At 46.4% G+C, this 25,253-nt stretch overlaps 1 protein-coding gene across 1 annotated transcript in view; it reads left to right on the forward strand.

Moving 5' to 3' along the window:
- Positions 1-25,049, forward strand: part of LOC141786431 (SLIT-ROBO Rho GTPase-activating protein 1-like) — a 74,241-nt gene extending 49,192 nt beyond the window's left edge. Inside the window, exons 14-15 of the mRNA XM_074665075.1 lie at positions 23,579-23,954; positions 24,506-25,049. Of these exons, the coding sequence (XP_074521176.1) occupies positions 23,579-23,954; positions 24,506-24,904 (775 nt within the window). The 3' untranslated portion in view covers positions 24,905-25,049. The remainder of the gene's footprint in view (positions 1-23,578; positions 23,955-24,505) is intronic.
- Positions 25,050-25,253: the final 204 nt, after the last annotated feature.

Below are 25,253 nucleotides of genomic sequence, written 5' to 3' on the forward strand. Positions count from 1 at the left end.
TGGTGATTGAGGCCCACACCTCACTCCTTTCAGCTCTAGGGATACACTTGAGGTCCTTGAACCTTGGGTTCAGTGCAGTAGCAATCTTCAGATGTGTGATGTTGGTATTTCCCTCTCTAGGTCTTCTCTGAATGTAGACTTGAACTTGGTCACGTAGGCAGGGTCATCATCTGAGCTCTCCATCACCCAAGAGAGATGGCAGAAAGCAGGGAGAGCCACAGAGCATGAGACATACTTTTCTCCTCCCAAAAGAACAGTCAAATACCTGCAACAGAAATCAACTCTACTTCAGGCAAGATAAATTGCATTCACTTGGACACACAAAAAATATCCTCTACATATTCATGCTGCATTTACACATTTTTTCTCTCTTATGTAAAATCGGACACAGGACAGTGCATAATATTATCTATAACATACCTGCAAGGCTCAGTAGTGTTTCTAAACTCTGCAGCTTGTCCATTTCAGCTGTAGTTGGCATGGCAATTTTGGTGCTTGTGGCGAGGACGTCTCTCAGGGGCTAATTTTTTTTCTTTCGAATGCTTTTTATCAAGTTCAGAGCTGAATTCAGTCTGGTTGGTGCATCTTGCACAAGGGCCTCCTGTCCATGTTCAACTTGTTTTTGCTCTAATTCTGCAGCATTTGCTGGAATGTGTTTAAAGTGCCCCACAACTTTCCTGCACTTGGCAAGGACACTGTCACACGCACTGTTATTCAGTGATACTGTGATAGAACGCTGGAGACTGTGTGCAAAGCAGGGGAAGTGATCAAAAGGCAGTTGTCTAGCAGCAGCAATCATATTTTGTGCACAATCTGTGCCAAGTGTGGTGATTTTATCTGACAAATTCCACTCCTGTACAACTTCAGTGAAGTGTCCCACACGTTTCAGCATAGTGCCTCTCCTCTGTTTTCATTACAGACAGAGCATGTGAATGTAGCACCCACTTTTCATCAATATAATGCACTGTAACTCCAAGGTAACTGTGGTTACCAAGTGATGTCCAGTAGTCCCTGCTGAGAGCGACGGCAGGTGCACACTGTAACTTTGTCTCTTTTGCAGTCCTCTCCTTTTCATATAACTTGTGTATTCTTCGAGTGACGGTGCGTTTTGAGGATGTCTCATACTTGATGTCATTTATTGCAGTTTGCACAATGTTTCTCAGGCCGACGTCTTCCACAACACTAATCAGCCTACAGTCTGTAGCTATCCACTTTCCTATGGCATTTGTTGCTTCTCTTGTTTTCGTTTATCTATACTTCTCCCACACACTGTTTAGTGTAGTCTGTCGAAGCCTTGCTCCATAGTCTGTTTTATTAAATGGTTGGCTGCTTTCAACAGTGTGCTTCGCATTAAGGTGATATTTTAGGCTGGAAGTACTCCAGTGATGTGAAAATTCAGCTTGGCAGTGGCTACAAATAACTTTGTTTCTGTCAAATCCGCCGTCTGGAAGATCTTTGAAATGAAAATGGCCATGTAAAAGTTCTGTGGCATTGCCCCTCTTCTCCATGCTTGTTTTGGATATTCAGCGTGTTTTTCCGCCAACTTATTTCTGGGTTCCGCAGCAGTCAGCAACAGACTTTTGCAAAATAAGAGCATGTGAGTAACATGCGCTAATCCACGATAAAATAATTGACTGCGTTTATAGACTAATGGGTTAATGCGAAAGTAATGCGTTAACTTACCCAGCACTACTTAAAACATAAAATTTTATTGTGTAACAGGTATTGTTCAATGATTTACTGATGAGTTACTGATGAACATGTGATATTTTCCATCCATCCATCCATCTTCTTCCGCTTATCCGGGGTCGGGTCGCGGGGGCAGCAGCCTAAGCAGGGAAGCCCAGACTTCCCTCTCCCTAGCCACTTCAGCCAGCTCTTCCGGGGGGATCCCAAGACGTTCCCAGGCCAGCCGAGAGATGTAGTCTCTCCAGCGTGTCCTGGGTCTGCCCCGGGGTCTACTCCCGGTGGGACGTGCCCTGAACACCTCACCAGGGAGGCGTCCGGGAGGCATCCTCATCAGATGCCCGAGCCACCTCATCTGGCTCCTCTCAACGCGGAGGAGTAGCGGCTCTACTCCGAGCTCCTCCCGGATAGCCGAGCTTCTCACCCTATCTCTAAGGGAGAGCCCAGCCACCCTACGGAGGAAGCTCATTTCGGCCGCTTGTACCCGCGATCTTGTTCTTTCGGTCACTACCCAAAGCTCATGACCATAGGTGAGGGTGGGAACGAAGATCGACCGGTAAACAGAGAGCTTCGCCTTCCGGCTCAGCTCCCTCTTCGCCACGACAGACCTGTGCAGAGTCCGCATTACTGCGGACGCCGCACCGATCCGCCTGCCGATCTCTCGCTCCATCCTTCCCTCACTCGTGAACAAGACCCCGAGATACTTAAACTCCTCCACTTGGGGCAGGATCTCATCCCCGACCCGGAGAGGGCAGTCCACCCTTTTCCGGCTGAGGACCATGGACTCAGATTTGGAGGTGCTGATTCTCATTCCAGCCGCTTCACACTGGGCTGCGAACCGCTCCAGAGAGAGTTGAAGGTCACGGCTTGATGGAGCCAACAGGACCACATCATCTGCAAAAAGCAGTGATCCAATCCTGAGGTCACCAAACCGGACCCCCTCGACACCCTGGCTGCGCCTAGAAATTCTGTCCATAAAAGTTATGAACAGAATCGGTGACAAAGGGCAGCCCTGGCGGAGTCCAACCCTCACTGGAAACGAGTCCGACTTACTGCCAGCAATGCGGACCAAGCTCTGGCACCGGTCGTACAGGGAACGGACGGCTCGTAACAAGCAGCCCGACACCCCATACTCCCGGAGAACCCCCCACAGGACTCCCCGAGGGACACGGTCGAATGCCTTCTCCAAGTCCACAAAACACATGTGGACAGGTTGGGCAAACTCCCATGCACCCTCAAGAACCCTGCTGAGGGTATAGAGCTGGTCCACAGTTCCACGGCCAGGACGAAAACCACATTGCTCCTCCTGAATCCGAGGTTCGACGATCTTACGGACCCTCCTCTCCAGTACCCCCGAATAGACCTTACCAGGGAGGCTGAGGAGTGTGATCCCCCTGTAGTTGGAACACACCCTCCGGTCCCCCTTCTTAAAAAGGGGGACCACCACCCCGGTCTGCCAATCCAGAGGCACTACCCCCGATGTCCACGCGATGTTGCAAAGTCGTGTCAGCCACGACAGACCCACAACATCCAGGGCCTTAAGGAACTCCGGGCGGATCTCATCCACCCCCGGGGCCCTGCCACCAAGGAGCTTTTTAACCACCTCGGCGACTTCAACCCCAGAGATGGACGAGCCCACCCCATCATTCCCAGACCCTGCTTCCTCCAAGGAAGACGTGCCGGTGGGATTGAGGAGGTCTTCGAAGTATTCCTTCCACCGATCCACAACATCCCGAGTCGAGGTCAGCAGCGCACCGTCTCCACTGAGCACAGTGTTTACAGTGCACTGCATCCCCCTCCTGAGATGCCGGATGGTGGTCCAGAACCTCTTCGAAGCTGTCCGGAAGTCGTTCTCCATGGCCTCGCCGAACTCCTCCCATGTCCGGGTTTTTGCCTCGGTGACCGCCGAAGCTGCATTCCGCTTGGCCTGTCGATACCTGTCTGCTGCCTCAGGAGTCCCACACGCCAAAAAGGCACGATAGGACTCCTTCTTCAGCTGGACGGCATCCCTCACCACTGGTGTCCACCAGCGGGTTCGGGTGTTGCCGCCCCGACAGGCACCAACCACCTTACGGCCACAGCTCCGATCAGCCGCCTCAACAATGGATGCACGGAACAAAGTCCATTCAGACTCAATGTCCCCTACATCCCCCGGAACACAGTTGAAGCTCTCCCGGAGGTGGGAGTTAAAGCTCTCTCTGACGGGAGATTCTGCCAGACGTTCCCAGCAGACCCTCACGATACGTTTGGGTCTACCAGGTCTGACCGGCATCTTCCCCCACCATCGGAGCCAACTCACCACCAGGTGGTGATCGGTTGACAGCTCCGCCCCTCTCTTTACCCGAGTGTCCAAGACATGCGGCCGCAAGTCCGATGACACGACTACAAAGTCGATCATCGAACTGCGACCTAGGGTGTCCTGGTGCCAGGTGCACATATGGACACCCTTATGCTTGAACATGGTGTTCGTTATGGACAACCTGTGACGAGCACAGAAATCCAACAACAAAACACCACTCGGGTTCAGATCGGGGGGGCCATTCCTTCCAATCACGCCCCTCCAGGTCTCACTGTCATTGCCGACGTGAGCGTTGAAGTCCCCCAGTAGGACAAGGGAATCCCCAGACGGAGCACTCTCAAGCACTCCCTCCAAGGACTCCAGAAAGGGTGGATACTCTGAACTGCTATTTGGACCATAGCCACAAACAACAGTCAGGATCCGTCCCCCCACCCGAAGGCGGAGGGAGGCTACCCTCTCGTCCACCGGGGTGAACTCCAACGTACAGGCACCGAGCCTGGGGGCAACGAGTATCGCCACCCCAGCCCGCCGCCTCTCACCATCGGCAACTCCAGAGTAGAAGAGAGTCCAACCCCTCTCGAGAAGGCTGGATCCAGAGCCCTTGCTGTGCGTTGAGGTGAGGCCGACTATGTCTAGCCGGAACTTCTCAACCTCCCGCACCAGCTCAGGCTCCTTCCCCGCCAGAGAGGTGACGTTCCACGTCCCTAGAGCTAGCTTCTGCAGCCGAGGATCAGACCGCCAAGGTCCCTGCCTCCGGCTGCCGCCCAACTCACACTGCACCCGACCCCTATGGCCCCTCCTGCGGGTGGTGAGTCCACGGGAAGGGGGTCCCACGTTGCCTCTTCGGGCTGTGCCCGGCCGGGCCCCATGGGAACAGGCCCGGCCTGTTCCCATGGGGTGATATTTTTAATAAATTAAAAAAATATATATGAACACCTTTTTTGTCAAGTCATGGGTGTTGTGTGTAGAGTTTTGAATGAGGCTGCAACATGAGAACATGAGAAAAAAATGAAGCAGTGAATACTTTCTGGATGCGCTGTATGGCAAGTGTTTTTTCATCCAACAATAAAGTTTTCTAATACAAACAGTTGAGACTTGTCTCACCTTGAAGGGCTCTAATCCATCCCTAACAGTGCTGTACTGATCCATCTCTGTTTTAACCCTCACTGATGGTGACAAGTGACCAGAGGAGTTAGGTCACAGACGGGAGTGTCACAAATGAGTGTGCTATAAAGTGTGGCTGTAATCTGAGAAAAGTCCCAGACCCTTTACTTAAAAAAAAAAAAACAATTACCCAGGCTGGACATCTTTCTGTGTATTTGCTGCATTTATGGATAACTGGGGACTCTAGGGTAGAACCTGAACACACTGGAGTGATAACGTACCCCATTTGGTATGGAATGCCCTGGAATTCTACAGGATAAGGTGCTGCTGGACAGTGGCGTTTTCTCCCGGAGGCCAAGGGAAGCCATGCTTCCTCTCTTTTTTTAGACTGTAGCTGTGATTTAATGAAAATATTCCTTTTTAACAGTTTCGATACTTCTTCTGTGTTTTGTCACCGTCATCTCTTCCTTATTCCTCTCCTCTAGTTATCGAGCATTTTACAATGTGTAAAACAGCGCCCTCCTAAATGTTCTGTGGCGAATGCGTGGTGAAAATACGATACTGCACGCTGTTGTCCGCAAGGAAGCCAAGCAGAGTTGGCATCCCTTGGTGAAAAAAAAACAGAATGATTAACCAATCAGACGAGGCCGTGGTCATGCCACTGCTCATCTGTGATTGACCAAGACTGTGCCAAGGGAAGCCACCCCGTCTTTGGCCTCAAACCAATCAAATCACAGTATCGTCATCCTCGAGCCACTGAATGAAATCAGGGAGGTTAGCACAATGTGCATGAAGCGGCCGGTTGTGTGTTTAAGTGGGCGGTTGAATGAATTAATAAGATGTTTAAGCTAAGTCAAGAGGACAAGGTACGTGTGTGAATGAGTGAGTGAGGGTGGGAGAGCTAAAGGGCGTGTGTCGGTGTTCAAAGTAAGTAAAACGAGCGCTCTCTGGGCGCTCTAACAGGTCCGTTACATGAAATAGCGATACAAACTGCAACATAGCCTTTATGTACCCCACTCCCTTAAAAAAATACAGATAACAGGCTTTGTCTGACTTGGCTTCCTCAAAAAAAATCTCCACGCCACGCCACTGCTGCTGGGTAAATAGTCGTTTAGGGAAGCTGTGATATGAGTTGGTAAAGCTTTCTCTCAACTTATCCCTTGTCAGCCAACTATTGTACATTTGTGTGAGTGTTTAAAACTTCTTTTACAATGGTTAGTTATGAGCTGGTCCCATTGGAACATACTTTACATCAGTGGCGAGAGGTGACTTGTTACAATGGTCATGCTGAAGTGTTAACTACAGTGAGCGCCCATTTTTTAGCTATTTATTTATTTATCAATAAAAACATGTTATATGTTTTTCACGGAGCCCCGGAGGTGTTAGACTACAGAATATTTTATTAAGGCAAGGGAACGCCTTGCACGCATTAACAAAGCGTTCCCTCCACACTATAGTATAGTGACTGAACAGGATAAATAAAGCGTTGCCTCGCTATATTATAGTGAGACATCTCCAGGGCTCTGTAGTTTTTGTGTTGGAATTTACAGTACAAAGTATGTGCAGAGATGCGCGCTTGTGCTTGCTCAGAGCAGTGTGAAGGTTGTTTAAATCACCATAACCTGTCGTAGTTTAGACTGTGTACTCCGTGGAAAAAAACAAGGAGACATGGCCAGCAGAACAATTTGCTAACTTGTGGACAGCCAGCTAGCCATTTATATCTGGCTAAGTGCTAGCTTGAAAGTGACGGACAAAATTCTTTGCCGTTTTTGTGATAACTAATTCAGGAGTAGGCCGACCACTTGAAATTATATTCTTCTTTTCCACAAAAGTTCCCCGGGACAACGGCACTGAACACAAAGACTGAATTGAATTGATTTCACTCATTTTGACTCTGCTACTGTGGCAATGAAGTTATGAAGTTAATCCAGCTATGAGCATGCCCATTGGCAGATAAGCTGCTTCACTGACAGATTTTTTGCCATTCAAAATGTTCATGTACAGTAAACACAGCCTCTATCACTGATACTGCTCGGTATCACAGTGCGCATGCGGGAAACAAGCTGTCAGCTTTCCAGCTTTTCGCAAACAAAACAGGAGAGATAAGGCAGGAATTTAAGAACAAAACAGTAAAACTAAGGTATTGTTTAATAGAACACACTGACAGATGAATATTTTCAATGATTTTATTTGAGGGCTTGGGCATGCACTGCATTTATAGCTTATTATGACTGCTTGCCCTTGCTATACATAAACAAACCCTGGGAGGGATGGCAGAGCCACATACACATATCTCTTCACACCTCAGACTCCCTGGCAGTGGGCTCTGGTAGTGAGCCTGTATTTCTCCTCCAACTAGTCTACTGGCCACTGCCTCTCTTCTGGAGGAGGAAGTAACTTTAAAGCATCTGTTGCTGACTTCTGCCAAACACGTAAATGAATTATTTCTCAGGGCACGGTCAAACTGGCCATCCAAACCCTGCCGTGCTCTGGCTCGATTGGCCTCTGCAGCGCTGTTCACCCTCTGGAGAGTATGGCTCGTGGTCACACTACTCAAATATGAATCAGACTTTAGCAGGTTTCACACACACGCATAGCCTGCCTACATGAAGTGCTATCTCATCAGAGTCAGCACTATGGGATCGTCACTGGCGGCCATCTTGGGGCAGGAGACTGCTTTAAGATAAGATAAGATAAGATAAGATATACTTTATTGATCCCCGAAGGGAAATTCAAGTTGTTTGGGCTCTCTTCCAAGCAAAGAATTGTACACTCTGATGGCTGCAGGGAGGGACGATCTTCGGTATCTCTCGGTCCTGCAGCGCACAGAGGTAAGACGTCCCCGACTGCTTTTTCTCTGGACTATGATGGTGTGAAGTGGGTGATCAGAGTGACAGATGATGGCCTCCACTTTCTTCTGTGTATACCTTTCCACCACAGCCTTCAGTGAGTCCAAACTGGATCCAACCACGGAGCTAGCTCTCTTCACCAGTTTTTCCAGTCGCCTCTTGTCCTTCTGCTTTAAACTATTTCCCCAGCAGACTGCACCATAAAACAAAGCACTGGCTACCACAGACTGATAAAACATCTGCAGCAGCTTTCCACAGACGTCAATTGATCTGAGCTTCCTTAAGAAAAAGAGACGGCTCTGCCCCTTCTTAAAGAGTGCATCTGTATTAAGGGACCAGTCCAACTTGTTGTCCAGATGTACACCAAGATATTTGTATGTTGACACCACCTCCACGTCCACCCCATGGATGTTAACTGGCTGATGGCAGAGCCCAGACTTTCGGAAATCCACAATCATTTCCTTTGTTTTTGAGGTGTTCAGTAGGAGACAATTTCTATGACTCCAGTCACAGAAAGCTTTTATCAGATCCCTGTATTCAGATTCCTGTCCATTTTGGATACACGCCACAATAGCAGTGTCATCGGAGTATTTTTGGATGTGACAGGACTCAGAGTTGTATTTGAAGTCTGCAGTATAAAGTGTGAATAGGAATGGAGCCAGAACAGTTCCTTGTGGAGCCCCCGTGCTGCTCATGACCGTCCCAGAGACGCAGTTTCCCAACCTGACTAACTGTGGCCTCTCTGTGAGATAGTCTGTGATCCAGGAGACAAAGGATGGGTTCACTCCTATGTCTTTGAGCTTATCTCTCAATATCATGGGCTGGATGGTGTTAAATGCACTTGAAAAATCAAAGAACATAATTCTTACATAGGTGCCAGGTTCTTCTAGATAGCACAGGGCACGGTGGAGCATGTATGTAACTGCATCATCCACTCCAATATGATTTCTATATGCAAACTGCAGAGGTTCTAGAATGTCTTTGACCTCAAGTCTCAACAGACGTAAAAGCAGCCTCTCAAAGGTTTTCATAACATGTGAGGTGAGGGCAACTGGTCTGTAGTCGTTAAGTTCAGCTGGGCATTTGAGTTTTGGTACCGGCACAATACAAGATGTTTTCCACAGAGCCGGGACCTGACCCAACTGTAGACTCAGGTTGAAGATCCTCTGAAGGGGTTCACACAATTGGGCAGCACAGTCCTTAAGCAGTCTTGGACACTCACCATCTGGACCAGCAGCCTTCCCTGAGCACAGTCTTCCTAACTCTAAGCTCACTCCTAAAGCTGTGACAGACGGTGACGGTGGAAGAGGCACAGGTGTAAGAGGGGATGTAGCAGGAGTGGTGGAGAGACACAGATGTGTAGAAGGAGCAGCAGTAGAAGAGGAAGTGGTCGCTGTGTCAAACTTGTTGAAGAACTGGTTGAATTCATTAGCACGTTCAACATCACCCACAATTGGCTGCCTTGTCTTTGTGTTATAACCAGAGATGTTGTTGATTCCTCTCCACACCTCCCGCATGTTATTATTTTGTAGTTGTCTCTCAATGTTCTTTTTATATTTCACCTTAGCCTCCCTTAATCTCCTCTTCAGCACTTTTTGCACCAGTTTGAGCCGTTCTTTGTCGCCATCTCTAAAGGCTTCCTTTTTCTGATTGAGGATATCCTTGATGTCACTTGTGATCCTGGGTTTGTTATTGGAGAAACGGAGTACAGTCTTTGATGGTATGATGTTGTCTTCACAGAAGTTGATGTATTCAGTAAAACAGTCAACTTGTTTATCAATATCTATACTATTTTCATCTGTTTCTAACAATACATTCCAGTCTGTGCACTCAAAGCAGTCTCTCAGAGCCTCACTGGCCTCAGGTGTCCATTTTCTAACTGTTACAGTAGTTGCATGCTGCCTCAATACGCAGGGTCTGTAACAAGACTGAAGTAAAACCAGATTGTGATCCGACCTGCCCAGTGGTGGTAATGCGGTGGCACTGTATGCATCTTTGACGTTGGCATATAGAAGATCAAGTGTTCTATTCACTCTGGTTGGGCAATTGACAAACTGTTTAAAACCAGTGAGATAAGAGGAGAGGCTAACATGGTTAAAGTCTCCAGATATTATTATGAGAGCCTCAGGATGAGTCTGTAGCCTGGCAACAGTTTCTTGGAAGTGGAACATCTAGTAGCGTGGTGCAGTCAGAACAACCTGCTCCTCAATACATCCAAGACCAAGGAGCTAGTGGTCGACTATAGGAGGAAGAAAACTGACATTCAACCACTAATCATCAACGGGGACAGAGTGGAGCGGGTGTCACACTTCCGTTTCCTGGGGGTCCACATTGAGGAGGGGTTGACATGGAACGTGAACAGCACAGAGGTGCTCAAAAAGGCGCAGCAGAGACTTCACTTCTTGAGGGTTCTCAGGAAGAACAACACCAGACAGAAACTGCTTGTGTCCTTCTACAGGTGCTGCATTGAGCCAGTACTGACATACTGTTTGTGTGTGTGGTTCACAAGCTGCACAGTCGCCCAGAGAACTGTGCTTCAGAGGGTGATTGACACAGCCCAGAAAATCGTGGGCTGCCTCCTCCCCTCACTAGACGAACTGCACAGTGTTCTCTGTTTTAATTGAGCCCAGAAAATCTTAAAGGACACTTTTCACCCAGGCCACTCCATGTTTGAACTGCTGCCATCAGGCAGACGGTACAGGACAATCAAAACAAGAACAAACAGATTAAAAAACAGTTTCTATCCAACGGCAATAACCACCCTTAACGCTTCAAAAAACAAGCATTAACAGCACTTTTACAATTATGGGACTGTGCAATGGCAAATGAAATGATTTTTGTATTGTTGTTTTATATTCATCACTGTTGTTTTACTGTTGTGCTGTGTTTTTTATGTTGTAGTTTTAATGTTGCACCAACTGTATGGCACTTTTAAATTTCGTTGTGCATTTTACATGTCACAATGACAATAAATTCTATCTATCTATCTATCTATCTATCTATCTATCTATCTATCTATCTATCTATCTATCTATCTATCTATCTATCTATCTATCTATCTATCTATCTATCTAACATCACATGGAACTTCAGCAGTTGCTTTGGGTGGAATGTACACGAGGATTGTTATTATATGACTGAATTCTCTGGGAAGGTAATATGGCCTCATCCCAACTGCCAACAGTTCGATGTCCGGACAACACATCTTCACTTTGACTGTAGTATGATCAGGATTACACCATCTCTGATTGATGTATAAAACCAGTCCTCCACCTTTTGACTTGCCACTAGCTTTGGTGTCTCTGTCCAGACGTATCAGCGTGAAGCCAGGGATATCCACACAGGAATCAGAGATGTTTTGATTCAACCAGGTCTCAGTAAAGCACATGAGGCTGCACTCACGGTATACATTCTGTGTCTTCACCAGTATCTCCAGTTCATCCTTTTTGTTGGGCAGAGAGTTGACATTCCCCATGATGACTGAAGGAAGAAAGGGCTTGTATCTCCATCTCCTGGCCTTTAACTTTGCACCAGCACGACATCCTCGGAAAGGCTTCTTTATCTCAGCAGGAAAAGGGTGATATCCTCCAGATTTGCTCCATCGTAATGCAAGAAGCTCCTCTCTTGAATAAACTCTCCTTCCAGCAGACATATCCATGAGTTGTTGTCAAAAAAGTCCAGTATTGAGCAAAAATAAGCAAAAGAAACAATTAAAGATAGAAATATAGCTAAAAATGCAGAGTAATAACAGAGAGCTGCCAAACTCTGCTGCTACTTCTAGAAGCGCATCATTCGAAAAAAGTGCGCTGTACTGTAGTCGGAGGCAAGGTGGATGCTTTTCTCACTTAAACACTCATACCTCGCTGAATTCTTGATGGATTTACAAACGAAAAGTACATAAAAGTGCTGCCTGCGCCTTCTGAAGTTTGCAATAAATCAGGAAACCGCAGACAGCGTGTTATCATAAATCCAAATATGTCAGCGTCTTCAGCATCCTCGATGGAAAGTATTGACAGGCGTGCGGTCCTCCAAGTATCCTAGGAGTCGATCAGCCATGGCAGGCAGGCTCCCCTTTGCCCAGTTTCCTCGTTGAGAAAACTTGGTCAATTACATTGAGAGACCAGTCACTCAAATCCATGATTTGGGGTTTTGGATAGGGTACAAACAGAGGCTCTGATAGTTAAGACAGAGACAGACCAAGAGCAAGCAGGGCAGATAGGAAGGAGGGAGCGAGAAGAAAAGCATCTGCCTTTGTTGAGAGCAGGAAGGAGATACACATACCTCTAACGGCATGCTAATGCTTAAAATGGTTGTTGAGAGGAGCGGTACCAGCGATCATACCTCATGGATAATGCATGCATGTTATTAAGGTTTAGCAATCTGTTTTCTCTGAGGAAGATGATGATAATGATGGTGGTGGTGGTGAAGAACTTCTTGAATCTCTTGTGTTTAGCAGTAATGTTCTGAGGCCACAGTAAACAGTCCAGTCAGTGTGATGACACTTGCAGAGAAAGGTGCATCCTATTTTTCATGTACAGTGCTCCCCCTGCAGGCTGTAAGCAGATAGTGTAGTTGTTTACCACACGTTCCCCAGTGAAGTCGGAAGAAAAAATATAAATCTCTTTGCACAGATGCTCGAATGGTTCCTTGTTTTGAAGGTAGAAAGTCTCATCTGCAAATTTCAGTAATGTTAAGAAGCTATTGAGCATAGATCATATTTCTACAGAAATGTAGAGCTCAGCAGTGTGTTGTGTGTTTGCATGTGTTTGTTCCATTGTCTTCTATAAACACACCTTTAGATGATTTCAACACACCCTGAGCTGTTTTTCTTGTGGAGGGATGAAGCAGCTGTGTTGATAAGTAAGCACAAACAGCTACAGTTACATTTCCTGAGAGTCTTTGACACCTCTTATTTCTGTTCACTTTTGCTTTTTGTTTTAGCCCAATGATGAAGCTGTCACTAAATCTTAATGATAATGATAATGGCCGGCAGCGTTCAAAAGGCAGGCGTAAACTCTCAGATGAAGCCATTTGCGTGGAGAAAGTGATTAAAGGATCAGTAATTTGCAGCTTGTTCATCATCTCGAAGAACTAAAAATACTGACAGAAAACTCATTAAAATGTTTGCTCTGACACATTCCAGATAATAATAATGATAATAATAATACTCCAACTGATTGGAGCCAAAGTGCAGACCTCTGTTAGCCCTTAAAGAGCTGCTGAACCACTTATAGTGACTCCAGTTATTCTGAGGAACACATTGTAGTAAGGGTGTGCGTGCTGTCCTGTGGCAGAGGATGGTGTACGAGTTGAAGCAGTTGTAGTTCCTCTCAGGAAAGTAGTATTCATCAGACATATCCAAATCAAGTTCTTCCTCTATAACCTCAGAAGAGGAGTCACTCTCTTCAAAAGTTTGCTCCATGTTTTCATCATGGTTGGATGTCTTGATAAGGCGGGCATCTAGGATATGGCGAGCAGGAACCCAGGATCTTTCTTCAGGGCCATAGCCTTCCCAATCAACCAGATACTGAAGACCTCTTCCTCTGCAACGGGCACGAAGAAGATGCTGAACTGAAAAGGCTGGCCCACCATCAATGAAATGGGGTGGAGAAGGTAGAGGGGCAGCAGGAACCAGTGGACTTTCACAAACAGGCTTGACTTTTGAAACATGAAAAGTAGGATGTATTCACATGGACCTGGGCAACTTGAGCCTCACAGCTGTCGGACTGATGATCCTCTCAATCTCGAATGGGCCCACGAACCGGGGTGAAAACTTCCTAGACTCTATTCTCAAGGGTAGATCATGGGTGGACAACCACACCTTCTGGCCTATTTGGTCGGTGGGGGCTTGAGTACGGTGGCGATTTGCTGTCCTCTTGTACCGACTGGCAGACATCATGAGAGTGGACCTGGCTTGGACTCAGATGACAACGGCAAATAAAGGCTTGGACAGACGGGCAGGAAACCTCTCTCTCAAGCGCAGGGAATAGAGGTGGCAGAACCCATAAGCACACTGAAATGGAGACAGTCCGATTGCAGAGCTGGTCAAAGTGTTGTGGGCGTATTCCACCCACAGGAGTTTTTGGGACCAGGATGAGGGGTTTTTGGAAACCAAATAACGGAGCACTGCCTCCAGGTCTTGATACTTGCGTTCAGTCTGGCCATTCAACTGAGGATGAAAACCAGAAGACTAACTTACTGTTGCCCCAAGGAGTGAGCAGAATTCCCTCCAGAATACAGATTTAAACTGTGGGCCTCTGTCAGAAACCACATCGGTAGGGAGACCGTGGAGTCTGAAAATGTGGCTAAGAACCGGTTCGGCTGTCTCCTTGGCAGAAGGTACCTTGGGCAAGGGCGCAAAGTGGGCCATTTTGCTGAACTGATCCACCACAGTCAGGATACAGGTGTGGCCCTTGGACAGTGGAAGACCTGTTACAAAGTCCAAGGAGATGTGAGACCAAGGGTGATGGGGCATAGCCAGGGGTTGCAGAAGACCAGTAGGAGCTTGATGAGATGGTTTGTGCTGGTTGCAGACTGGACAGAAAGTCTGATCTCAAGGCAGATGGGACATACAGACGATTAACAGGGCAGGCGCTAGGACCCGGCTGGTTCTCAAGGGCAGCCTTTACTCTCTCCTCCACCTCCCAGGTAAGTGAAGCAACCAAGGTGGAGGATGGAAGGATAGTGTCTGGTTCTTGGGCAGGATTCTCTCTTTCTGAGAACTGGTGGGACAGAGCATCTGGCTTGACGTTGCAAGAGCCATGCCGATAAGAGAGAGAAAAGTCAAATTTTGTGAAGAACAGGGACCATCTAGCTTGACAGGAAATCAGTCGTTTAGCAGATTTGATATATTCCAGGTTTTTATGATTTGTCCAGACCAAGAAGGGCAGCTTGGAACCCTCGAGTCAGTGCAGCTATTCTTCAAGGCCAACTTCACTGCTAACAGTTCTCTGTTCCCAATGTCATAGTTTCTCTCCGAGGGGGTAAGTCGTCTGGAGAAAAAGGCACAGGGATGGAGCTTCAGGTCACTGGCTGCTCTTTGAGACAAAACAGCTCCTACCCCTACATCAGAGGCATCCACTTCAACCACAAACTGCCTCTCAGGATCAGGCATCTGAAGGATGGGAGCCGTTGTGAATCTTGCTTTAAGAGACTAAAAAGCCTCATTGGCTGATAAGGACCATGCAAAAGGCACCTTGGAGGAGGTAAGCGCTGTGAGAGGAGCTGCAATGGTGCTGTAACCCTGGATGAACCGTCTGTAAAAGTTGGAAAACCCAAGGAACTGTTGCAGCTGCTTGCGGGAAAGAGGGAGAGGCCAATCAGCAACTGCAGATACCTTGGCAGGATCCATCTGAATTCTTCCCTGCCCAACAATGTACCCCAGAAAGGAGACTGTAGTGGAATGAAACTCACACTTCTCTACCTTGACAAAGAGCGAATTCACTAGAAGTCTCTGAAGGACTGCCTGGACATGATGCGCATGCTCCTCCTTTGTCTTGGAGAAGATTAAAATGTCGTACAGATACACAAACACAGTCTTGTTCAGCATATCCCTGAGAATGTCATTAACCAATGCTTGAAACACAATTGGAGCATTGGTGAGTCAAAGTGGCATCACCAGGTACTCATAATGCCCTTAGGGGGTACTGAAGGCCATTTTCCATTCATCCCCTTCAAGAATACGAACAAGGTGATAGGCTTTGCATAAATCCAACTTGGTGAAGATAGTGGCCCCCTCAAGAAGTTCAAAGGCAGACGAGATGAGGGGCAGGGGATAACAGTTCTTCACCGTAATGTCATTCAGTCCCCGATAGTCTACAAGGCCTTAAGGACTTGTCCAACTTTTCAACAAAAAAAAAATCCAGCACCAGCAGGAGAGGAAGAAGGGCGGATGATACCAGCAGCCAAAGAGTCATTGATGTAGGTGTCCATTGCCTCCCTCTCAGGAGCTGTCAGGGAGTACAAACGACCCCAAGGGGTAGAGGTGCCAGGCTTCAAAGGGGGCGGTGAGGAGGAAGAGAGGTAGCCTTAGCTTTACTGAACACCTCTCTAAAGTCAAGATACTCTAACGGTACCCCTGACAGATCAGGAACTGGACTGGAGCTGACAAACAACTGGGGGGTGGCAGCCTGTTGAAGACACACTTGATGACATGACTGACTCCGCCCAAGGATGGCTTCAGACACCCAGTCTATGTAGGGGTTGTGGCGGCGAAGCCAAGTATATCCCAGGATCAGAAGAAGCCGTGGAGAGCTCAGGATGTGGAACTGGATGGTTTCAAGATGGTTTCCTGACAGTAACAAATGCACGGGTGCAGTCTGGTGAGTGACTGTCCCCAGTAGATGGCCATCCAGAGCACTGGCAGGAACTGGACCAGAGAGAAGGATCTGGTTGATTCCTAACTGTTGTACCAGAGTCTCATCAATTAAGTTCACATCAGAACCAGAGTCTATAAATGTAGCCAGGGTAGGAGTTCCCCTGGGTAACAGTAATTTGGCATGGCACAGGGGTCGTTGTCTGGGGGAATGTTCAGGGGTGTGACTCACCAGTAAATTCTCCTCTACTGGTGAGTCTGGCCTTTTGCAGGACAGCGGGAAACATAATGGCCGGCTCCACCACGGTGGAGGCAGAGATTTCTCCGATGGCGACATTGCCTCTCTTCAGGTGTGAGACTGGTGCGCCCCACCTGCACGGGTTCAGTCTCTTCCTGGCAGCAACCCAGTAGAAGCAGCAGCAGAAACAGACTGACTGTTAGCCAGGTGATGCTCAGGCTGCCTTAAACGTCTCTCTCGCATCCTAGCCTGAATGTGGTGATCCACACGAGTTGCTATCAGAATTCAATCACGGCATCTAGTGTAGATGAGAGTTCATAAGAGACTAGCTCATCCTTGATGTGGTCTCCTAAACCCAACAGAAAGGCATCACACTGAGCCGCAGGATTCCAGTCACTTATGCGAGCTTTAATCTGAAAGTCTTTGGCAAAATCTACAACAGTCCGGTCACCTTGGCTCAGGCGCAGTAAACACCTAGTGGTATCAGGCCCTCTGGAGGCTAAACCAAAAGCCTTTCGCAGCTCCTCAGAGAAAGCCTGAAAGGACAAGCAGGCTGCAGTACCTCGTTCCCACTCAGCAGTACCCCACAAACGAGCCCGCCTGGTCAGGTGGTTGATGGTAAAAGCCACCTTGGCCTCTTCAGAAGCAAAAGTCTGGGATTGCAGGGCAAACAAAATGGAGCAGTTTGTAATGAAAGGGTTGCAGCCCTCCAGATCTCCACCGTAGCTCTCAGGGGTTCCAACTGGTGGTTCAGGTGTCAGACCAGAGGCAGCAGGAACAGGAGTAGATGCAGGAACTTGGCTCAATGAAGCACCTGGAGAAGCTGAAGCAGCTGACTGACTGAGAATTGCAGCTAATTGCTTGACCAGAGCAGTAAAAGCAGTCAGTGCCTGATGCTGAGCTGCAGCAGCCTGTTGCTGAGTAGCAGCAGCTTGCTGTATCTCCCTCTGCCTCCGTGGATGCCAAAATTGACTCATGTTGTTGAAGAACACCCTCAACCCTCTCAAGCCACTCCAGTGTTAATTCGGTGTGTGCTGGGTCCATGGCTGGCCAGATTGTACTGTAACGGGCAGTGTTTGGACCCAAAAGCAACACACAACTGCAGCAAAGTCCTTTTATTTCAAAAACAAAAGTTCAATACCAAGTGACAGTACCGTGAGGGAATAGACAAAGAGCGTAGTCAACAAGGCAGCAGGATCAAAACCAGGTATCAGTCCAGAAAGGCAAAATAATCCAAACAGGGCAAGGGCAAGAGGCAGGTCAAAAAGCAGGCAGAAGATCAAAACTGGGAAACCAATACAGGAAAAGAGCTGGAAAGTCTTGCAATGACACAAAGAACAATCTGGCAAAGAACTGGTGAACAGGGGAGGTTTAAATGCAGGCCAAATTGCAGATGGGCTGCAGCTGGGTGCTCAGGTGCACCGAGTTGTCTGATTAGGTGGGCATGTCCCACAGGCAGAGCAGCAGAGGAAAGGTGAGTGAAAAAATACTGCACCCAAGCAGCAGAGCTGTGACAGCTAGGATCATACAGAAAGCAAAGCAAGCCCCAATACCCAACAAATCATTGGAAAATAGGGATGGAAATCTCCATCCCCAGGACGATACGATATGCATCTCGATATGTAGGCTACGGTACGATACACTAACCGTTCACATGAAGCATCTACCAATTCAGGATGATGCAATTTATCTTCCTACCACGATGCAATCAGGATGCAATAACGATGCAAATCTGTGCAAATTCAGCTCAACTTTATTGTTCCTTCAAGACCACTTCAGACCACTTACAGTAGGCTACTTAAGCAGTCAGGAGGTGTGTTTGTCAACATAAAAAAGTAGGCCTATTTCACAAACAGGGACATAGGCCTAATGGTAGTGGAGCTCAGCCTTCAAAGCTGTCATTATTTCCTTCTCAGCGAAAACCTTCCTGCCTGGCTTTTTACACCTCAGCTCCAGGACGCTCAGGAGGTACTCGAAGCCTTCACCCTCTGCAGCACTGTACGGCTGGATATCCTTGCATATGTAGAAAGCGATGGCTTTAGTTATTACCTTGGCACGGGCAGAGTTTCCGCCCAGCGGAGTTTGGAAAAATTTCTGATGCTTGGCTGTTGTGTGTTGTTAGCGCCGCTGGAGCTAGTAGCATGAGGTGAATCTGATGCATGATCCGAGAGCGTGGTGCAGGGGGATTCATCAGCCACACTGTGTCGTCGCTTCAGGTGAGTTATAAGGTTGGTTGTGCAGCCTGCGTACTTTATGGCAAGACAGCAAATCTTACCAATTGCTGCGGACTTGTCAAGGTTTTCGTCCATTTTGAAAAATCCAAAGTGACACCAAACATTGGACTTGTATGTATGGCTTGGTAAACTATGAATTTTTTTTTCATTGTCTGCCATGTTTACTGGTAGCCTAATTTATCACGAGTTTGTGTACTGGAGTAGTCCGGATGTGCTTCTTCTTCTCTGGCATCCTTCACCGGGTGTTGACATTCAGTGACTAGTGGTGACTGTGAGTAGATGAATCATAGTGTGTTGTCGTTCCGCAATAAACAGTCCACGAGTCATGAGAATTTAACGGCTGAGAGATAATTAGCGAAGTGATTAAACTGAAAAAAATCATTTTAAATTTTAAAAAAAAAAGGATTTTTTTATATATATATATGTATATATATATATATATATATATATATATATATATATATATATATATATATATATATATATATATATATATATATATATATATATATATAGAATAGAAAATACTTTATTTATCCCCGATGGGAAATTCAGGAGTCACCGCAGCATTTAAGAAAACAAAAGTAAGAAAGAGTATAGAAAGTGCAAAAAGGTCCATAAGAAATTAGATGACGACTTCACGTCCACCACTCGTCCACCACTCTCCAGCCCAGCCAGCCTCCACCTCCACAGGGTCCAGGACTGAGCCTCCCCAGCAGTCTGTTCAGTCTCTGTCTCCTGGATCCTGTCTGCTCACAGCAGGCGAAGCTCCTCCAATGTGTCGCCTGCGTCAGATGTCAGCTCCGTCAGCTCCGTCAGCCTCGTCCGTGAACAGCACGATGCCGCTGGGTTAGCACGGCTAGCTCGTCCATCCCCCGGAGCTGGCTCCCACGTTCCCAACAACGATGGATGGGAGGACAGGTCCACGTTGTCATCTCCCAGCTTACACCCGAGAACCGGCACGTCGTCCTCACCTCCTCCTCCTCAGCTCGAGGGAAATCATCAAGCCCTACACTCGTTAGCATTGGCATGCTACAGGCTGCTAACAGCTGAGTTCGCATGTAAACAATGCAGCCATGGTTACATGTAGGATCTCCAGACAAACACAGGAGAAAAGTAGTCAAAAATATCGCCGAAGCCACAACAAGTTTGGTGTCCGTGACCGACAATGAACCATACAAAGTGATGATCCACTCCAAATACAAAGATTACGAAAAAGAGACGAAAAAAATTGCAAGTAATGGACAAAGAAGAGAGAGCTGCTGCAACAGGCAGCTACTTGGGTAGCGCCTAGCAACAAAGCTAAAATGTGACAGCGTTTGCAATTTGAGCATTTGCTGTGGTGAATTTGTGCACTTGCAGATCATAAATCTGAAGACCTGTAACTGTTGAATTGTATTAGCAGAAAAAAAATATCTTCAGGTATGCAAAAAAAAAAAATTCAACTACACAACTCCTAAAGCACTTTTATTTGTGGATGCAAATTTTTTTGTTACGCATACGCAAATTTATGGGTACCTTTTACTGAGACTTCAGTTTTGTTTTGCACCAAAGATCTCAGACAAAGGGGTGCAAAAGTGAGAGTGTGTGGAAATTGCAATTTGAGCACTTGCAGCAGTGGATTTGTGCATTTGCAAAAAATAATTCTGAAGACCTGTAACTGTTGAAATGAATTTGCAAAAAAAAAATATTCAACTACACAACTCCTAAAGCACTTTTATTTGTGAATGCAAATTTGTAGTTACACATACTCAAATTTATGGTCATCTTTCAGTGAGTTTACCTTTGTCCAAAACAACAAGCGTTGTGTTTAAAGATTCTCTCTCTTTTCACCAATAAGCAGCTACTGCTACAGCTGTGTGTGTCACTCACCCTTACAGCCTGCAGGTGTTGAGAGGAGCTTCTCCTGTTTAAAGCGGTTCAAGTCTTACACCCGCAATACAATGGGCCAAGGCCATTTAAGTAAGCAGTCTAGCCCTGCTGGCCATTAAGAGAACACTGGTAAAATCCCTGGAAAGAACACCTGGTTGGTACGACAGGGTCACGGATCATTTTCTTGTAAAAGAACTGAGGGTAGAATTTACATTTAAATAAATAAACAAATTTATGATGTAGACCGGAAAAAAATTGAGCTTCCCCTCCCTGACTGACCAGCAGCCACCACCGATTTAACCCCCCCAATATACAAATACTTATCAAAATTGTATGGAAATAGTTCTTATTGGAAATACTGTGAACATACTTTAACTGAAGTGTCTGAATTAATTCTTTTTTTACACTGATTTCACTGTTAAAGATTTTAAATAGAACTGGAACTATGTGGTCTAAAGGACCAATACTGTGTTATTTTATTTTATTTTATTTCATTTTTGTCAATGTTCAGTTATTTACCACTTTGTATTTTAAACTACCTACAATAGTTGATGGGTTTATGTTGGTGTTAAACATTTATGTGTTGGACCACAATAATTGATTCTTGTTAGTACAACGCTAGTTTAAGTCATATACTTTATGATGTACTTTGCTGAGTCATCAGTCTATTCATTTAAGATTTAAAGGAGGGAGATATAACGTCAGCATAGCTCACCATGGGGTGAGTTACATAGGCTGGATTTTAAAAGTGTGCACTCCTCAGCAAACTGATATAAAATGGACAAATTAGGTTGAAGCACAAGATAATCATGATTATTCGTGATTAGTCGATTAATCAAAAAATAATCAATAGATTAGTCAACTACAAAAATAGTCATTTTTGGCAGCCCTACAAGACAGAGAGGGCCTGTTTACAAGACAAGGTTTTATCTGAAAACGCTACAATGCAGTGAAAAAAAAACAGCGTTTACATGAAAACGTGGAGGGAATGAAAACACTGTAGTAAGCATGCCAGGCCTGTAGTCAGGGCTGTCTTGTCCAGAAGCCCCTTTTAGGAGATTTCATCCAAAGCAGAGTTAAACTGATCATCTGGTGAATACCAAGTTCAAAAGTGGGGGATAAGATGCACATTTTGTTGAAAGACACTCAGCAGATTGAGCAGCACAAGCACAGCACGGTCGTGTTGTCCTGTTGTATGTGCTCGTGCGGAGCGGAGTGAGGCATCAGCGTTTCCACTGAAAACACTGCCTGACTATTTACACATCAACAGTGTCAGCAGCATTTCAGAAAAATCCCACACTGGAGGCCGTTTTCAAAATTTTGCATTTTAGGTCAGCTGAAATGCCGTTTCCATGTAAACGCGAGACTGAAATGCAACAAAACTTTTGCATTTCACCCTAAAACCGTTGTCATGTCCCCTGAACCCCACTGCTGGTCAGTGGTGTATGAATGGGTGCAAATGTGTTCCTTAGAACTAATAGCTCCTTCCTGGAACTCGCTCTACCAGTGTACGAATGTGGTGTGGATGGGTGAATGAGACTAGCAGTGAAAAGTGCTTTGAGTGGTCTGAGAGACTAGAAAAGTGATATATAAGTACTGGTCCATTTATCCATTTACCCATTTACGTTAAGTTGGCCGGTTTTAGAACAATGGAAAGGGAGCCTTCTTTTGTTGATCATTACAGTTTTGTTTGCCTTTTACTTTACAGAGACCTGTGCTCCGCATCCTGTTTCCTGATAAGGAGCAGCATTATGAACCTTATTTACTCATGACAGTGCTGTCTGTTTCTTAGAGTTAGTTACTAAGGTTGATGCATGGCGTCTGCCTGGGACTTTTTTCCAACTGTTCATCACTTCATCATTATAGATTGATTTAAAAACACAAACAAGGCTTTGGATCAGGTTCCACATGGCCTTTTTGACAGTTACACATGTATGTACACTGTTGTCAAAAATGATTGAAACTCCTGACAAATCTGAAAGTGCTGACTAATTTTTTTTTGCCTCCAAATCTCGATCTTGAAACATGCAGATGTTATGTCAGAGCACAGCAAATATCAGATGAAGTGAATCCTTCTGTTTTTATCTTCTTTTAAATGTAATGTTTGGTTTGAGAGAGTTGGTTTGTCCACCTTTTGCAACAGTAACAGCATGTAGCTTGTGCTCACCATTTATGGAAGCCCTGATGTAGTTTAATTCATGTGTGCACAAGGCAGTGAACACCTCAAAGGGTTAACATGTTTTTCTTTTATGGAAGTCATGGATGCTCTTTGATAATTCTGACAGCGATCAAGCCTGGAGACAGAGAAGGTTAGCATGGTTGAAGAGATGAAGCAGTGTGTACAAAACTCTGTTTCAGATGGAGCACAGGGTGTCTACGTGTGATCATCATTATCATAGTTTTTGTCCACATAGAGTGAAACAGACTTGAGGTCTGTTAACATTAGTTTAGTGTTTTGCCTTGAAGAATAAGTCAGGAAAGTGCGCTAAAGCATTGTTTTCAGCATTTATCAGCACCCTGCCTTGATAAAACAGTCAGGTAACATGTAACCTGACTTTCCAGGTTAAAAGCACATGAACACACCAAAGTCAGTGGTACAGCCTTTGGCTCAGGAAGTGGGATCATCCAAGGAGTACCTGAACACAGCCTAATGCAGTTAAACTTTGGATATGAGCGGTGCCCAAATTGTTCTCTAGTTTGTGTCCTTAGCTAATCCCATCCTTGATACCTGAATGAAATGACATCAATAAATTAGAACCTCATTTTAAGGGCAGTAAATCACAAAACAAAACTGTTACAGCTACAGCAGTGCAAGGTCAGAAGCTGTGATGGCAAGCAGTAAACTTTCAGTCTTTCTTATGATGGTCTGTACTTGGGCATTCGTTTCATAACTCATGAGCCTTACTGTAGTGTTGAAATGAAATGCAGCCCATGAAAGCAGTGATGCAAATCTTTCTCCCTCTTCCTCCTTTTCCATCCCAGCAGGCACAAGAAGAGATTAGATCCGCCATCTCAGCGTCCTCCTGCCCGCTCCAGCGATGCGTCCTGTATGGTACATCCCCCTCAGCATGCTCATGGGGGTCATGGAAGCACCTCAGAGATGGGCTCCCCTCTCCTCAGCCACTTCAGCCCACGGGACATGCTGAGGAGTCATAACCACATGGCTATGGACAGCCCTGGACGTAGGTGCCACACAGGCCATGGCAGTCTGACCAACATCAGCCGCCATGAGTCTCTGAAGAAGATGGACAGCCCCCCAATCCGCCGCTCCACCTCATCTGGACAGTATACAGGCTTCACCGACACTCATCATCATCACCACGGCAGCAAACCCCTGGACCCGGAGACCATCGCACAGGTCAGCGCGGGACGAGCGGCGACCCGACCGCAGCTCCCTCCACCATCAAAGCCCTGCCCCGCCCTGTAAAAACATAGTCAGTCCCTGTCTTCTGCTTCCTCTGGCTGCAACTGTGTCTGTGTGCTAGATACACATACAGACTAGCTTAACAGTCAGGCAGACTGCAGGGTGCACAGCTGGACGGTGGGACTCTTAAAGTAGACTAAACATGAAGGCTTGCATGTGTGCATAAAGAAAGACTACAATGCAACTCCTTAGAAACAGAGAGCTGAGTCTTTGCATGTTAAATGCATGCTTGGTGTTTTGTGAAAATGCTGTCACTTGATACCTCTTGTTACATCACTTTTTATTTTCTTACCTTTTCTCCTTTCCTGTCTTGTCACTTCCTTTTCTTTTTTCACTTTTCCTTGTTGTAGCTCCTGTCTTCTCTTTCATCTCTTCTTACGTTTAACCCAACTCTCCTGTCTTTATTATGTGCTCGCACCAGAGTGGTAATAGTTCTCCCCTGCCTCGTCCTTTTTTCTCACACATGCTCTCTTCATCTCCTGCAGGACATAGAGGAGACTATGAACACTGCTCTGAATGAGCTGCGTGAACTGGAGCGGCAGAGCTCAGCCAAGCATGCCCCTGACGTGGTGCTGGACACCCTGGAGCAGCGACAGGCCTTGGGCAGCAACTGCAGGGGTCTCACATCCGCCAGCTCTAGCGAATCTCTTAACCCCATCCACTGCGTCATGCTGAGGTCTGCCACCAATACTGAGCTGCCCATCCGCCGCAGCTCCAGCTCCTCCAGTGACACCATGAGCACCTTTAAGCCTGCAGTAGCTCCTCGCATGGTTGTCCAGCTTAAACCCCCCACACTTAGGCCTAAGCCCATGGTACTGGCCAAGTCTAGCCAGGCTCCACAGTCTCTTCCTGCATCTCCTCAGGATACATCCTGCACCATGTGACCTCTGGAGTAGAAACCAGATGGTAAAAATCCTGCAACAACTTCCAGCAGGCTGCAGGGTGCTACCAGCTGTTACAGGTCTCAAGTGCTGGAGCCTACCTGAGTCTCAGTCCCATAGTCATAGTCCCATATGTGTAGTTTTATTTTTCTCTTTAAGGATGTTATGAGCTGGTTTAAAGGCCTTACTGACTTTTTAATGTGACTGAGGTTGTGACATGTAGCTTTCTGTGCTAAAGGTTCTGTGTAAGCTTAACAGGTCTGAAGGTTTTATTATGGCCTGATAGTAGACGATACTTTGTCGATACATACAGCGTTAAAAATAGTGTGCTTCTGTTCTTTTTTTCCACTCG

This window comes from Halichoeres trimaculatus, unplaced genomic scaffold (genome assembly GCF_033239565.1).
Source record: "Halichoeres trimaculatus isolate MK-OKI-2021-1 unplaced genomic scaffold, fHalTri1.1 fHalTri1_scaffold_28, whole genome shotgun sequence".
Classification (NCBI taxonomy): Eukaryota; Metazoa; Chordata; class Actinopteri; order Labriformes; family Labridae; genus Halichoeres; species Halichoeres trimaculatus.